Genomic DNA, 16,506 nt, shown 5'->3' with positions numbered 1-16,506 from the left:
TTACGTATGATTCAGACGAGCGATAAAGTGCGATTTTTTTTTGTAATGCAAAATCCTGGCTGAACACTGCGCACGCGCGTAGAGCTACGTTTTGTCTTGCGTTTGATTTGTTTAACAGAATGAGCCGTTTCCGTCGTCTACGACTCTACGCTATGCGGCGCTAAAATAACACCGCCGATGTGCGACGTGTGTGAAAAAACCAAGCGTACAAACTGTCAGGGGGAGCCAGTGACGACAGCAGACTAAGAAGCGTCCACTTGACGCCCGGTTCTGGCTGCGGTAGCCTTTTTGTCACATTTCGACTCATCAGATCAACAAATCACACTTTGTGTCGTCTTTGTTGTTCCGTGGGTATCGCAATTGCTTATCACGCATAATGGCTGACCCTAAATACGCCAATTTACCGGGAATTGTAAGTCGCTATTGCTTCTCTGTTTAGCCTAGCTTCGGCTAAAACGATTAAAATTTGCGAAAATTGACTCAGTTGTTTTACGAGCTTTAGAAAGATCTACAAATGTCAGTCATGTATTATCACACAAATGTAAATGTTGTTATGGTAGTGAACTAAAATACATCGTAGTGGTCGTAGATATAAAGTAGTACCGTGTCTGAATGAGTCGGGGCGTCGCCCTGGCTCAAAGATGGTGCTCGTTTATTTTGCATCTGAATGTTATTTTGTTGTTCAAATAGGCTTTTAACGAGCCGGATGTGTACGAGACGGGTGACCTACCAGAAGATGACCAGGTTCAATTCGAATCCGTAAGTTGCTTGTTATCGACAATAATAAATATCGTAATCACCCATGTGTTTATTACTGACCCAATTACGTCATGAATTTGACAACTGCTTATTAGAAAGAAATAATATTTGGGAAAATTAAACATCGATAAGAGCAGCCTGACTTGACTTTTTATGTTGAAAGGAGTTAGTTATCAACCTTATTCGCCTGCCTTTACCTTTACTTTGAAAACTGTATTGTCTTTCCTGAAATAGAGCCCTGACTCAACTCCACAATACCAATAATTTGGCAGAATATCTACCTATGAATTGTCAATAGGGTGTGAATAGCTTGCCTTATGTGTCCTGTTCCTGACTGTCCACATAGACTCCACCTTTCTCACCAAAAGTCAGTTAAGATCATCACCCCAACGAGAGCAAATTGTGTAGAAAATGGATGGATGTGCTCTTTGATTGATTGCAGACCATTCAAGAATATATACACCCAACTCCCCACAACATCTGGAATTGTCATCATTAGTCAATATGTGCTCTGTAAATGGTTGGTGAGTATGATTGTCCTTGAGCAGTGTTACAACATAGCAAACTAACTTTTCAATGAATCAGGGTATGGGTTCTTTTAGAGCAATGGGCACTATTTGAGGAAGTCAGTACAACAAAATAAATCAGTTGTAACAACTGATTAGATTCCAAGAGTATGTTGGACTTGCACCATTTTGTGTCTATTTCCACTGCTACGGTTTGGGGTTAAAAAAAACGGCTTTTTGACCAATTTTAAATGTTTGGACTCCGAACATTTAATATTGTAAATCTAATTGGTATTTTCCCTTCCCTTACCGATCTTCCACTCCAAATGCCAATGTTGTTTTGACTCTAATCCACCTTACCTCGGACTCTAGCTTATACAAGTAAGATTGACCGTGTTTTATACTTCTAATGGGCTTCATTGGTGTGCTTTTACTTGCATGAGAATTATAATCAAGCTTCTACTTTTCCTGTGTTTATTTGAAAGGAATTAGGAGACTCAAACTGTTCATTGCAGGAGCTCATTGTATGTACTGCTATTTTTAAACATTTCAGAAAGATAAGATGACTTGCCCGCCTGCCTCTCTGTACAAAGAAAGGAGTGTTTGTACTCAAAACTGTATTTCCACCCCATCCCTTCTGTGGCACTTACCGAAGCAAATGCCATAGAATTGTGCTGATAAATCCTTAGGCGCACATTTACGGAGAAAACTCGAAACATATACAGTGATACCTCAGCTTACAAACTTAATTGGTTTCCAGAAAGTGTGTGTAAGGTGAAAAGTGTGTCTTCCAAACATTAATTTCCCATAGGAAACCATTAAAAATGAGAATAATCAATTTCCAGGTCCCCATAAAACCCAATTTTCTACTAAATAAGCCTTAAAACTTCACAAAATATACCTTATTTTATGTATAACAAATGTGCTATTGTATTGTAATTAAAGAAATAAACTGCACTGAATAATAAAGTCGTTTTATTTACCTTTGTGATGGTCGTTGATGTATTTGCTTCTTGATGATATCCGGGTGAAGTTCCCATGCTTTCTCTGCGATAATGCCCTCACACACTGTCCCCTGCTAGCTGCTTTTCGTTAATCCAAATCAACAAGTTTTTCAACCTCTTCTATTGCCTGAGACCATTGCTTAGACAACACAGAAACACCCTTAGCCACACGTAGCAATGGTCGACTTAGCATAATGGTACTGGGATGCTAAGTCACACAAAAACACACCTTGTTCGTGTTTCTCGATGATCTTCCTCTGCTCGACCGTAATTTTCTTTTGTTCCCTCTTCGGATGAACACTAGTATGTGGTGGGGTCTTTTTCAGTCACATAATAGCAAATGTATCCTTGATGACAAACCACGTATGCACTCAGAGAAAGGGGGTGTGGAAAACTAGTCCGGAAGCCACAGTGGCGCTATTCGGCCATGTGGTTTTGTGTTCTTCCGCCGAAAACTAGTCCTCCAGCCATTGTGGCGCTCCGTATGTCTCTCGAAAATTAGTTCGGATGCCAAGATTATATTCTCGCAAATTTAATGGGGAATGCTAAAGCGTTCGTAAGCCGAGGTATCGATGTACCGTATTTTTGTGACTATATCCTTAGAACCTTCTGACATGCTGATTATGTTGGGTTGTTAAAGAGATGTGGGGCAACAGGGTTTCAAATTCTGAGGGTTGTTCCTAAAATTCTGTCTTAGAATAACCCATCATGTTTCAGTTGTCATATGTGGTGATACGCCTTGGTTTCTGAATCAGAATAACGCTCAAGAAAACTCTTTTCAGATTTTCTGTGGGGCATGTCACGGGTGTCCATGACCAACCAAGCATTTGTAGCGTGTAGAGAGCATGTAAGAGGACCTCCCCAACTTTTCCCACAATGTCTATCATAACTGGGACAAGAGAGAAAGAACTGGAGACATCCTCGATGAATTCGGTGTGCTCAGTGAAGCACTGCTTTCTCTCTGATCTTCTTTCCCTTATCCTACTCTGACCTCATGTGTGTGTATGTGCGTGTGTGTGACTGATAACCACATTAATGTGTTGTCTCTCTTTCCCACCCTGCAACCGTTTTATCCTCTTTTTAACTCTCTTTGGAAACCCAAGGAGCTGGTAAGAGCCTGACTAACCCTCCATGTCGCCATCCCACTTCCGCCCGCCCTCCCTTTCTTTTATCAGTGTAACCTTCCGAGTGTCACCTTGTTTTAGATCGTCTTGTGTTTGAATCCAGTTTTCAGTTCATTATAATTACCACCCAGTCAACATGATTGGTTCCTGGTTCCATTCATGCATTTGGTGTTCCATGACTTTTAAGAAGTTCCATCATATTGATGAGTTTTAGTGCAACACTGCTTTTTAATCATACTGAAATCACCAAGGAAATCCTGCCCCAAAACTGATCTGGACTGTTTTAATTTTGCCAATCATTTATTTCATTTGTGACAATCATTTTCATTTGAAAAGGGAATCTGTCTGAAGGGATTTTTTTGTTGTTGATCATGGTTTCATGTCAATTTTTTTATGCTATCATAAATACAAGGAGTCCTTGGCTTACTATGGTGACAAAGTTCATTTTTACGTTAGAGACAGATCTACAAAAGCCACAATTATGGTTAAATATTCTTGTGAAAAACATCTCAGCCATAAATATTCATCTAGCAGGTGAAAGCGACTTGAGTATGGCAGTAGATGGGCACGATAACTTTACTCTTAGCCCACTGAATAAACAAGTTCATTGCTAGCTTTTCATAGCTTGAAAACATTGTACGATATATGCGTAGGGGAGAGCAGCAACTAATAATTACTGTATTTTCTAGAATATAAGGCGCACCTTTAACGAATGACATAAAAGAAAACGTTTCTATACATAAGGGGCACGCACCGCATTATAAGGGGCACCTTCAATGAATGACATATTTAAAAATGTTTTGCATATATAAGGCGCACTGGATTATGAAGCGCATGGTCCGCTTTTGAAAAAAATATTTTCTTTTAGGTGCGCCTTATAGTGCAGAAAATACGATAGTTTAAGAATTGGTTGATGAGGATATAAAAAAAGAAAGCGCTTTCGTATTTTGATTCAAAAAGATGGTCAGCCTGAGTTCTTGGAGGACTAAATAATTTAGAGTGTATTTCTTTTGAGAAGATGAAATTCAGGGATTTGAACAAGTTCAAATCCCTTCAATGATTAAATAGTCATGAAAAATTATTTCGTTTGATCATTTATATTTATCATTAATTGTTGATTAATTGTTGCAGCTGCTTTCTTGGAGGACTAAAGAACTTAGAGAATATATACTATTCGTATTCGGATTTGAACAATTTCATATTCAATGATTAATCATCAAAAAATATTACATTTGATAGTTGCACCTTTAGTCATGACCCTGCTAAACCAAGGACATCCCTGCGTGCAATATATATATATATATATATATATATATATATATATATATATATATATATATATATATATATATATATATATATATATATATATAAACACAGACATTGACTTATTTTGCCCCCCCAATAATTTTGTCTCCCCAATTACAGGAAGAATTATGCAGTGACAGTGTGGAGAGAATCGTGGTCAACCCCAACGCTGCTTACGACAAGTTCAAGGACAAGCATGTCAGCACCAAAGGACTGGGTCAGCTTCTTACTTATCAAAAAAGTCCACCAACTCCTCTGGCTTTTGAATAAGACTCTGTTTTGACCTTTTTTTTTGTTTGTTTAATTTGCACAGATTTTTCAGACAGAATCAGCAAAAGCAGAAGAGTGGGCTATGAGTCTGGAGAATTAGAAATAGTGAGTCCAGTCTGCTCCGATTCTGTTTGGAGGTGTTATAACACTAACACATGTTTTTGGATGCATTGTACTTTATTTATTTATTTTGCATGGACATCCACCTATGACAAAACAAAATGTATGTTTCTGAATATGGTACCTTCACTGTCCAATTTTAACATCCCATTTGCAACCACTTATTGTTTGTGTTTTTACCTTGTTATGATGCAGCTGGGAGAGGGCAGCGGCGTCAAGGAAACTCCCCAGCAGAAATACCAACGCCTGGTGAACGAGATCCAGGAGCTCTGTCGGGAAGTGGATGACATCCAGGTAGCCGGTCACACTCACACGACACACAAGTTCTTAAATTGTAAGCATCGATAGAGATGACACTGTCACAATATTGTGCATTGACTGTTGCCAGGCCGTCACCAAGGAAAGCAACGCGGAGGAGCGCCTGACCCCGGTGGTCCTGGCCCAGCAGGCGGCTCAGCTCAAGCAGCATCTGGTTTCCGCTCACCTGGACACGCTGCTGGGACCGCAGGCTCACATCAATCTGGCGGATCCGGACGGAGCGCTGGCCAGGTGTGTCGCCTCGAATGTACTGCATGGTCTGCTGGGGTGTTTTATGCTGATGTCCTAGAATGTTTTTACACAAATATTCCATGCAGGCTTTTTTACTACTGCATTAGCTTCAGTTTGTGATAAACTAGAGGATTTTCAATCACATTAAAATCCAGGTTACATCACCGTCATAGGAGACGAACTCCATCATATTGATGATTCCCTGAAAGCATTTGGCCACATCTCCTTCCTCAGGCGCCTCCTCACACAGCTCGAGGCGGCCAAGGGCAGTCGCAGCTGTTCTGCCGGAGACAGCAAGGCGCCGGCGCCGTCCAAGGGGCCGGACGGGGTAGTTCTCTACGAGCTGCACAGCAGGCCCGAGCAGGAGAAGTTCAATGAGTCTGCCAAGGTAGCAAAAATGAAAAACAAATGTGGTTAAATCTTGAACTCATCTACAATAGGTGAAAATATGCCATTTAATAATAATAATAATAAATTTTATTTCAAGCGCCTTTCAAAGCTCTCAAGGACACTTTACAGTCACAGACAAGCATAGATTCAATCTTCTTCTGTTCCTTTCGGCTTTTCCCTTCAAGCATAGATTCAATAATAAATAAAATACAATTATAAATAGAATACAATTAATAATATACCATTATAAATAGAAACAAGAGATAGAGCTACACAGAAAATGCAATTTTAAATAGGTGGGTTTTGAGATGGGATTTCAAGGTGGTAAGAGAATCGATGTTACGAATGTTGGGAGGAAGTGAGTTCGAGTTTGGGGGCAGAGCAGGTGAAAGCTCTGTCCCCCATCGTGCTGAAATGGGCAGGGGGCACACGGAGGTGGATGGAGGAGGAGGATCTGAGGGAACAAGAGGGAATAGAAATTTGAAGAAGGGCAGATAGATAATGGATAGCTTTAAATGTATAAAGAAGAATTTTAAAGTTTAACTCATTCACCGCCAGACGATGTGGAGAAATGTGTCCACTCCAGTGCCAGGGTTTTTGTCATTGTCACATGAATTTCAGGACCCACAGAATATTGACTTTTAGGACGACAAACATTCAATGCAGCATAAGAAACCCTAGATTCTCTTCTTTCATCAGACAAAAAGAGTTAATTCCTAAGTTATATGGGTCAGGAGTTATATGAACTTCAAATGAGGGCATCTGTCCAAAATACAATGCAATACATACATATTGGTTTATATAGCACTTTAATAATTGCTGAAGCTGGAACAAAGGACCAACATGGAAAAAAGGGATGGCCACCGCTTTATCGGCACCAAAACAAGAAAAAAAAAAACCTCGAACAAATTCTGGAATGGTGCTCTACGTCATATTTTCAATTACAGAATAAATTTGTGAATGAGTTAAAGATTACATTGAGTTTAGTTTTGAGTGCTATTTAATTTCCTGTTTTCAAAATAAAGTGCATTTCATTACGCTCCCACATTCTCTCTGTAGATGGCAGAATTGGAGAAGCGTCTGGCAGACCTTGAGATGGCGATTGGCTCAGCATCAGACAAAAAGGTGCTTCCCGCTTATTGCATTCATCCGCTTTTCTTCTTCAGACCTCACACAAACAGTGTGAAACCTCCCATCTTGATTTATTTAACCGTTTAAGCGATGCTGTTCTTGGCTTTTCCACCGCAGGGTCCTCTGAGCGTCGGTATGCAGGGAGTGAGTCTAACAGTGAGTCGTGCGCTCTTAATGGTGTAATCACAATCCTTAAAAGAAATGAGGTTACACTTCAAAGATGACATCACTTTCTGTTACATATCCTTGTTAACTTGGCCCCATTTTTCCTACCTTCAGGATACTTTGGAGTTACTCCAGGCCAGGGTCAATGCACTGGATTCAACTACTTTGGATCAAGTGGAGGCGAGGTTGCAGGTATGTTGACATGGAGGTGTGATAAGTATCATTTCAAATTAGCATCAACATATATTCTTTTACTCTGAATAAAGCTTCCCTAAGCTTTATGAAAAATGACAGTTGACTCCATGAAACCATATTCACAAAAACACCACAAAAAATGCAGGTTTTACTCTGATGATTAAAAATCATGTCAAAGTGACATCATGGATAATCGCTAACACGTGAGCACAATGGATTCCTCCATTTCAGAGCGTGCTCGGGAAAATGAACGAGATCGCTAAACACAAGACCGCCATCGAGGACGCCGACACACAAAACAAGGTTTAGTTTCCTCGCATGTTATCGGCCTGTCAAGGATTTGCTGTCGTTTGCTGAGCTTGACTGTGTTTGCAGTTGTCGCAGCTGTATGACGTGGTGCAGAAGTGGGAGGCCATGTCCACCTCCGTGCCCGAGGTGGTTCAGAGGCTGGTCACAGTCAAAGAGCTGCATGAGCAAGGTGACAAACTCACCAGACTTAACAAAATAATAATAATGATAATAATAATAATAACAATAATAATAATAATAATAATAATAATACATTTCATTTATAAGCGCCTTTCAAAACTCTCTCTGGTCACCTTACAGTCACGGGATACGTTTTTCTATGGGTGAGCGGCGGCAGCCACACGCACCAGCGTTCACTCAACCCGGAAGTAACTCAAATAGATAGGAAGCTAGCTAGCTAATAAATAGCTCACACAGTAGATAGATAGCCAGCCATCCAGAATGCTAATAGCTACCTAGATATCTAGTCAGCCAGCTAGACCGCTAATAGCTAGTTAATAGATAACTAACAGACAGCAAGTATGGCTTGATAGCTAGCTAATACATAGCTCACACAGTAGATAGCTAGCCAGATAGCTCACACAGTAGCAAGCTAGATAGCCAGCCAACCAGACCGCGAATGGCTAGCTAGATAGATAGCTAGCTAATAGGTAGCTCACACAGTAGCTTGATAGCCAGCCAGCCAGACTGCTAATAGCTAGATAGCTAGACTGTTAATAGCTAGCTAATAGATAACTAACAGATAGCAAATAGGTAGCTTGATAGCTAGCTAATAGCTCACACAGTAGTTAGCTAACTAGATAGCTAGCTAGCTAGATAGCTAGTCAGCCAGCTAGACCGCTAATAGCTAATTAATAGATAACTAACAGATAGCAAATCGGTAGATTGATAGCTAGCTAATAGATAGCGCCCACACACAGTAGCCAGTCAATATTGCGAATGTGTAGTGTTGCTTGGATCACGGTACTCAAGGGAGCTTTCTGACGTGAGATGTATTTAGGTTAGCGGGAGGAGGGGAGGCTGGTTGCAAGCGAGCAGAAATGTTGTCATTGCGCGTAAACTGAGTGCAACACTTGACAATGGGAGAATGAGAATGATAAAATTTGATCTGAGGTTCTTTATAAATGCATCAAAGTAGTCGCAGATGTATTTCATTGTTAAAGAGGGCGTTTTATCATCTTGCATTTTGAAAGCATACCTCTGACATGCCATTTTGAGGTGCTGATGGGGGAACGAAGCCAGATGGTCGTTTGCTAACTGTGTTTTAGGATGAATTTGCCGAACCATCAAACCACCAAATCCATTCAAATGTTTTAGTAATTGTACTTGTCTTGAAAAGCACATCATTGTGAAAATAATGTAACATCCAATTTTATCATGGTGTACATAGAGTATATTTTATCATGATTTATTCACATGATATGTAATCCAAAGCGCTCCTGCTAGGCCTCAAATTCACTGTTTTGAAAACTAGTATACATGTGCGCTAATGGCATAGCAGCCGCGGTCTGAAGTCATTCACTGCCATTCATGAATTTATTCGGGAATTGAAAATACAGTCAAGTCTCGTTATATCGATATTCAAGGGAGTCCGAAAAAATATCGCTATAACCGGGACTATCGATATATCCGACCCTGTTTGCATGTAATTTTCTCCGTGCGTGCATAGAAATAGTATCGATATAACCGGGACTATCGATATATCCGATATCGATATAACGAGACTTTACTGTATAACGTAGAGCGGCATTCGCGATTCCCGCACAAGGGCGTAGCATTTCCCTTTTGTCCATGTTAGCACTGTTCCAGCTTCAGCTTTTGTTAAAGCACTATAATAGTGCTATTCATGTACTATAATAGTGCACTATAATAGTGCTTTAACAAAAGCTGAAGCTAGAACAGTGCTAACATGGAAAAAAGGGAAATGCTACCCCCTTGTGCGGGAATAGCGAATGGCGCTTATTATATAGGTCTGGAGTTATCTGAGCTTGAAATGAGGGTGGCTCTCCAAAATACTATTTAATACATATATATTGGTTTATATAGTGACTATATAAACCAATATGCATGTATGTATCACATTGTATTTTGTACAGCCACCCTCATTTCAAGCTCATATAACTCCAGACCCATATAATTTAGGAATTAACTCTTTTTGTCTGATGAAAGAAGAGAGGCTAATGTTTCTTACGCTGCATTGATTGTTGATGTAGTCCTAAAACTCAATATTTTGTGGGTCCTGGAATTTGAGTGACAATGACAAAAACCCTGGCACTGGAGTGGACGCATTTTTGCACATCGTCTGGCCCATTGGGATCAATGAATGGGTCCACAGTCACAGAATAAAATATTCAACTCAAGGTTTTTTTTTTTGTCTCCACACAGCTGTGCAGTTTGGCCAACTTCTTACACATCTGGACACTACTCAGCAGATGATCAACAACTCTCTAAAGGACAACAACACGCTGTTGACACAGGTAAGGAACATCAGATACATATAAGCACCAAACGGCCCCCAAAGCACAATGGAAACTTTGTGATGATGACTTCCCAGTTTGAATCCGGTCACCCAATATTTTCTGACAATGTCAATGAAAACTAAGCATCATCCCCATTTGAAAATCTGAATATCTGTGTCAGATAGCGAAAAAGTTGCTCTTTCTCAAATACAGTGATACCTCGGTTTACGAACCCCTTGGCTTATGAACTTTTCAGTTTACGAACGTTAAATTTATGAACATTTTACCTTGGCATACAAACTACCTTGGCATACAAACTTTTTTCGTACACGGAGCTGCCTCAATGAGTGATGTGTCGTTCTTCTAACAACAAAATGGCAACGGACTGTTTTTGTCCTCTATTCTCCGCCCCCAGTCTTCGATTAAAGCCACGTGATTGGTCAAGAACGCAGCAGTGAGAGGGGGTGTGTGCTTTAATCATTAAAGAGATAGGCAGACGACAGTGAGAGTTTCAACTTTGATAGTTCAAAGTGTAGACTGCAAGGTTAAAATATCCCATCAATCAGGCTCCACAAGCAACCCGCACAAGCCATCTGTACACTTGATGCAAAAAGCTATCAACCCAGATAAACAGAACACAATTGATGAGGAACTAGATAAAATTATCACAGAGAAAGCGCCTACAATGGATCATTCCTCAAGATGCTGAAAGAAGGAGGTTACGTTCCTCATCAAGTGTTTAATGCTGATGAAACCGGCCACTCCATTCCATCAAGCCATCAACGACCATCACAAAGGTAAATAAAAACACTTTATCAAGCAGTACAGTTTATTTCTTTAATTATAATACCATAGCACATTTATTATACATAAAATAAGGTATATTTTGTGTCGTTTTAAGGCTTAGAAAATTGGAAAGTAGAAAAGTGTTTTATGGGAATGGATTATTCTCATTAATGTTAAGCAGATTCCTTACTTACAGACAGTGTATTGTCGGTGTTCAAATACCTGACATGTTTCGGCGACTACTTCCGCCTTCGTCAGAGTGTCACGGATGTTGCTGTGACGCGCCATTTTCAGCTGGTGTTGCTATGAGGGCGTGACCTACCTGTCAGAACTGACAGGCAAGCCACGCCCCCCGCTGTCCGCTCGTCCCTCCAGGATGCTGCTCCGAAACATGTCAGGTATTTGAACACCGACAATACACTGTCTGTAAGTAAGGAATCTGCTTAACATTAGTTATCAAGTAGACAGGATGAATTTAGTACAACGATTATTCTCATTTTAATGGTTTCCTATGGGAAATTATTTTTTGGGATACACACTTTTCGCCTTACACACTCTGTCTGGGAAGCAATTAAGGTCGTAAGCCAAGGTATCACTGTACATCCACTTCTCCATCTACTCACGTCAGGTCCAGCAGACGATGAAGGAAAACCTAGTCACCATAGAGGAGAACTTCGCCACACTTGACCAGAGGATGAAAAAGGTATCAAAATAAAGATGCATCAATAAATGCAAGAAGAAAAAAAACGTGTGGACATGGACAAATGAGAGTTCCACATTGACTCTTTTTGACCAACGCTACCCTTCACCCCTTCCGCCTGCCATGCTTTTTACGACTGCTCTCTTCCCCCCACTTATGCCTTTTTCAATCAAGTGGAATGTTGGGAATGCTTGAAAATCAGACCAAATTTCCTCAAGCTAATTGAACTGACTGTATTTTATGACCATGAGTACAAATTAAAAATTCAAGACTTGTACTGTATTCATGTGCAGATTAATTATTCAAAGTAATGTAGGAACGATACACTAGAGATGTGTATAAAAAATGTAATAACCTTAGCGTGGCCTCTGAAGGAAACGTGTAAATATGCCTACATGACCTTATTTGTTTGGTTGTGCGCCAGTTGGTCACTTGTATTTATAATTATGACTGGGAGTGATACACCGCACATACTTTCGATCTTATTTGTCATTGCCAACTGTATTGTGGTCAGAAAATATGCCCAATAAAACAGATGAACTCGACTTTTTTCTTCCAACTGTTATACTCGATGGGAAACAGTAGATGGCAGCATAGCACTTATGTATAAAGGAAACAAAGCAACAACATTTTGTCGAAGTATATTCAAGAAAGCAAGTTAGACCTTCAGGGTATTCCGCGGCTGCAGTAGATGAAAGAAGGGCGTGTCCTCACTGTACAAACTGCGCACGGTGTCTATGTGTGTCGACTAACAGGCTGCCAACACCATCTGCATTCAATTAGATGGCACAACACAGCATTGTTACTGGAAAGTAAGAGGACAGACAGATGATAAGTACTCTTTTTTTAGGAGTGTGTTACTATTGAGACACTTGCAATGCTATATTGTTCACTGTTGCCTTAAAACAAATGTTGGCAACACAATTCATTGTCACGATACAAGTGCTGTCTATGTGCAGCACTTGTACTTGCACAGCTTACTTGAATTTTGCCCCTTAACCCCCCAAAAAAAATCTTATCTACTAGATTTATATAATTAATATGGCATTGCTTTTTTTTAATCCACTGTGAAAATATTTTTCAAAAATATATCATATACATTAACTAATTTGCTACCATTCTCGAATTTATTCAGGAATTGAAAAGTGTGACGTGGAGCGCAATTCCTGAATTTGTTCGGGTTTTGAATTTTCTTCCAGTGGGTGCCAATGAAGCGCTCGAGACCTCTGGCGATATTTTTTCCCTTCCACGAGGGGGCAGCATTTGCCTTTTGTCCATGTTAGCGCTTTGTTAGAGCTACAGATGTAACAAAGCGCTATATAAATCAATGTGTATTGTATTGTATTTTTTTTGTACATCCGCCTTCATTTCAAGCGCAGATAACTCCAGACTTATAGTTTAGGAATTAACTATTTTTTTCTGATGAAAGAAGGTTTCTTACACTGCATTCAATATTTATGTACCGTAGTCCAAAAACTGCTATTTGAGTGAAAATGACAAAAACCCTGGCACTGGCATGGACACATTTTTGCACATCGTCTGGCATTGAACGAGTTAAGTTGAAGAACAAGAAGAAATTCAGCAGTTTTTTGACTCACATTAAATAAAATGCCTTTTCCCCACCTTAAGAGAACTACAATTTACCAATATCCCCTGTAATTTCAAATGCACAATAAATAAAATTGCTCAATTTAATAGAGCATTAGAAAATTACATTTAAAAATGTACATTAAATTCCTTTTAAAAATATTTACGAAAATCAAAACTGCATTCAAAAATGAATAACATCAAGAAATATTTAAATGCTGTTCAAAGAAAATACAATGCTTACTTTTCTAAACGCTACATGCAGTATAAAGCAAAACCACCTCAGACATGGACTTTGTTGAGTGCCGTGTTTGACTTTAGGGTTTATTCTATCACCGCATTAGCAGCTGTATCGTTCCGTGTCTCATTGGAGCCCGGGATGTTTTCCGACAGCTGCCGTGTGTCGCTGTGCATGTGCATGCCTGCGTGTGCGTGTGCGTGTGAATAGCGGGGTGAGCTGACTGGGTGTGGCTGGAGTCTTGACCGAGGCAGTGTGGTTCTCCGTACGAAACAGGAAATGGAACTTGCTGCAATACAGGAAATCCTCTGGCTCCTCAGTACAATACCCATAAAACACAGCTCAACTTTGAAGGTTCTTTGATTTCATTTTAGTTTTGTTCTACAGCATCACATTTGTTACTCTTATGGCATTTTACAGTGTGGCTCCATTAACTCATTCATTGCCAGGCCATGTGCAAAAATGTGTCCACTCCAGTGCCAGGGTTTTTGTAATTGTCATTCAAATTTCAGGACCCACGGAATATTGACTTTTGGAAGTACAGAAACATCCAATGCTGTATAAGGAACCTTAGAATTTCTTCTTTTATCAGAAAAGGAATCTTAGACACTCTTTTATCAGAAAAAAAGTTAACTCCTAAATTACATGGGTCTGGAGTTATATGAGCTTGAAATGAGGGCAGCTGTCCAAAATACAATGCAATACATACATATTGGTTTATATAGCGCTTAAACAACAGCTGAAGCTGGATCAAAGTGCTAACATGGAAAAAAGGGAAATGCTTCCGCCGTGTGCTAGCTATCTATTACATATTAGCTAGCTGGTTGGCTGTCTACCTATTGGCTATTATTAGCTATCTATCTGGCTATTTGTAAGCTAACTCTCCGGCTGGCTATCTATTAGCTAGCTGGCTATCTATTGGCTAGCTAGTAGCTAGCTTTTTATTTATTTGAGTTATTCCAGGTTGAGTTAACGCTAGCGCGTGTGGCTCCTTCTGCTGATCCACAGAAAAACGGATCCCGTGACTGTAAAGTGACCTTGAGAGTTTTGAAAGGCGCTTACAAATGAAATGTATTATTATTAAAAAAACAACGAAAACGAATTCTGAAATGGCACTCGACGTCATATTTTCAATTCAAGAAAAAAAATTGGTGAATGGCAGTGAATGAGGTAATGTGTTGAAGTGTCTTAGTTTATTTTAAAACTTTTCTTTCAGTAATATTTTAGCATTCCTAGTATAAAAAATGAGTCTCGACAAAAAAAAAAACAGCACTGGAGTGGATACATTTTTACACGTCTGACAGTGAATGAGTTAATTGGATCAATTGCGAGGGTCCAAATATTACCAACGGATTTCGGTAAGATTCGCCAACAAAGCTTTTGTGTAACGATTCACTTTCAGACTGTCTCAGTAAAATATTTTGTGTGTTACTTTTTTTAAATGAAAACACATTGTAGGACTTACTCAGGTGTCCCTTTACTTGAAAGCCTCGCGGAAGAACAATGAATGAAGTCAACATATTGTGTGCGCGACTGTTAAACAAATGAAAATGGTGCAAGGCCGGTTGTAAACAAGGGCTGGCTAATGAAAAGAGCCCATGCTGACAAAGTCAACAGACAAGCCGGGCGGAGGTGGAGGGGGGCGTGAGGGGTGTGTGCGGGACTGCTGGAGGGTTATGGGGGGCGTTGGGGTTGTAGCGGTCCAAGTGTGCCGAACTACTCAGCAACAGCCACTCGAGCCGTGACGCGTTATACTGGTGTTGTAAGCCGGTCCTGGAGACAAGTGTTTTGAGCTCGCGATTCGCTGCTTGCCGCTGTTGCTATGAGGGGCCGTGCGCGCGCCGACGCCGCAGCTACGTGAGCGCGCACGGCTTTGGATTTGCCGAACGCGCACCGGGTTACAGGGTGTGAACGTCTTGTTTACGTGACGCTTTGGCACCGAAAATGCCTTAAAGTTAAGTGTTTGATGGAACGCCTGTTTATTTATCCGGCAGTGGCGATAGATAACCGTGAGGTTAAATGTATCGTTTGTCTAACTGCGATACGTCGTGTGTCTAATGTTGATTATCACGCAAACAAACGCGCAAATTGCGATTTTAATAGCTATGCTGCTAGCATATGTGGACAAACTACGGCCCATGGACCGCCCATATCACTGTTATGAAAACTAAATATGGAATTAGAAAAGCATTTAACCCACAAAAGCTACAAAACAATAAACTTTTGTCTGATTGTTGAATCACATTTGTTTGTTTCACAGCTGGAATATAATTACGACTCTCCAACTGAAATTCATTTGCTTTTGTTTACAACAGAATAAACAAATTTAGACGAGAAATACAATATACAATTATACACGGTGTAAAAAAAAGTGTAGTTTACACATTTTTAAGTTTGTTCAATGGCAAAGGACTAAATGAAGACTTGAAAGGAGCTGTACGAAAAATAGTATAACGGGAAAAACTGGTAATAAAAACGTAAAAGCCACAAAGAGATGACAAGAAGTAAGAAAGGAACGGTGGAAGCAAGAAAGCAATGAAGTCATGAAGGATGCGAGAAAGGAAAAGGGGATGAAAAGAAGGAAATACTAGCGAGGTAATTAAAAGGAGTGGGGGAAACAAAGGATAATGAACAAAAAGAACAAAGCAAATGACAGGAAAGGAAAAAAGAATAAAGGTACAGCCCCAAGGATTTACCTCGATCTTTCAAGAAGGAAAGTACAAATTAAAAGAAAAGAGCAATGAATGACAGGTAGGAAAGAACGATGAAAGGAACGTGAATAATTATTGAAACAAAAGAGAGATAATGAAAGATGCCTTTTAAAATTAAAAAAAACCCAAAGTGTGATTAGATGACTGTGTAGGGGTGTTGAACACGCGAATAAATTAGTCAATTAAATTATTTTG

At 39.9% G+C, this 16,506-nt stretch overlaps 1 protein-coding gene across 1 annotated transcript; it reads left to right on the top strand.

The window, feature by feature from the left end:
- Positions 1–215: 215 nt before the first annotated feature.
- On the top strand, positions 216–12,320 carry dctn2 (dynactin subunit 2). Its single transcript, XM_089010894.1, has 14 exons — positions 216–412; positions 691–759; positions 4,822–4,918; positions 5,015–5,076; positions 5,287–5,385; positions 5,480–5,640; positions 5,875–6,028; positions 7,090–7,155; positions 7,279–7,317; positions 7,441–7,518; positions 7,753–7,824; positions 7,897–7,999; positions 10,216–10,307; positions 11,704–12,320. The coding sequence occupies exons 1-14, from the start codon at positions 377–379 to the stop codon at positions 11,788–11,790; spliced, it is 1,215 nt and encodes a 404-aa protein (XP_088867020.1). The 5' UTR covers positions 216–376; the 3' UTR covers positions 11,791–12,320.
- The last annotated feature ends 4,186 nt before the right edge of the window (positions 12,321–16,506 follow it).

The sequence above is a fragment of the Hippocampus bargibanti genome, linkage group LG12 (assembly GCF_051943395.1).
Source record: "Hippocampus bargibanti isolate YZ-2025 linkage group LG12, ASM5194339v1, whole genome shotgun sequence".
Taxonomy (NCBI): Eukaryota; Metazoa; Chordata; class Actinopteri; order Syngnathiformes; family Syngnathidae; genus Hippocampus; species Hippocampus bargibanti.
The sequence above is the reverse complement of the archived record's forward strand: the minus strand, read 5'-3'. Positions and strand labels throughout refer to the sequence as shown.

Coding starts and splice junctions, on each gene's coding strand:
- dctn2 (XM_089010894.1), top strand. CDS start 377: ATGGCTGACCCTAAATACGCCAATTTACCGGGAATT. Junction 5,386..5,479: donor GGGAAGTGGATGACATCCAG/GTAGCCGGTCAC, acceptor GACTGTTGCCAG/GCCGTCACCAAGGAAAGCAA. Junction 7,318..7,440: donor TGCAGGGAGTGAGTCTAACA/GTGAGTCGTGCG, acceptor TCCTACCTTCAG/GATACTTTGGAGTTACTCCA.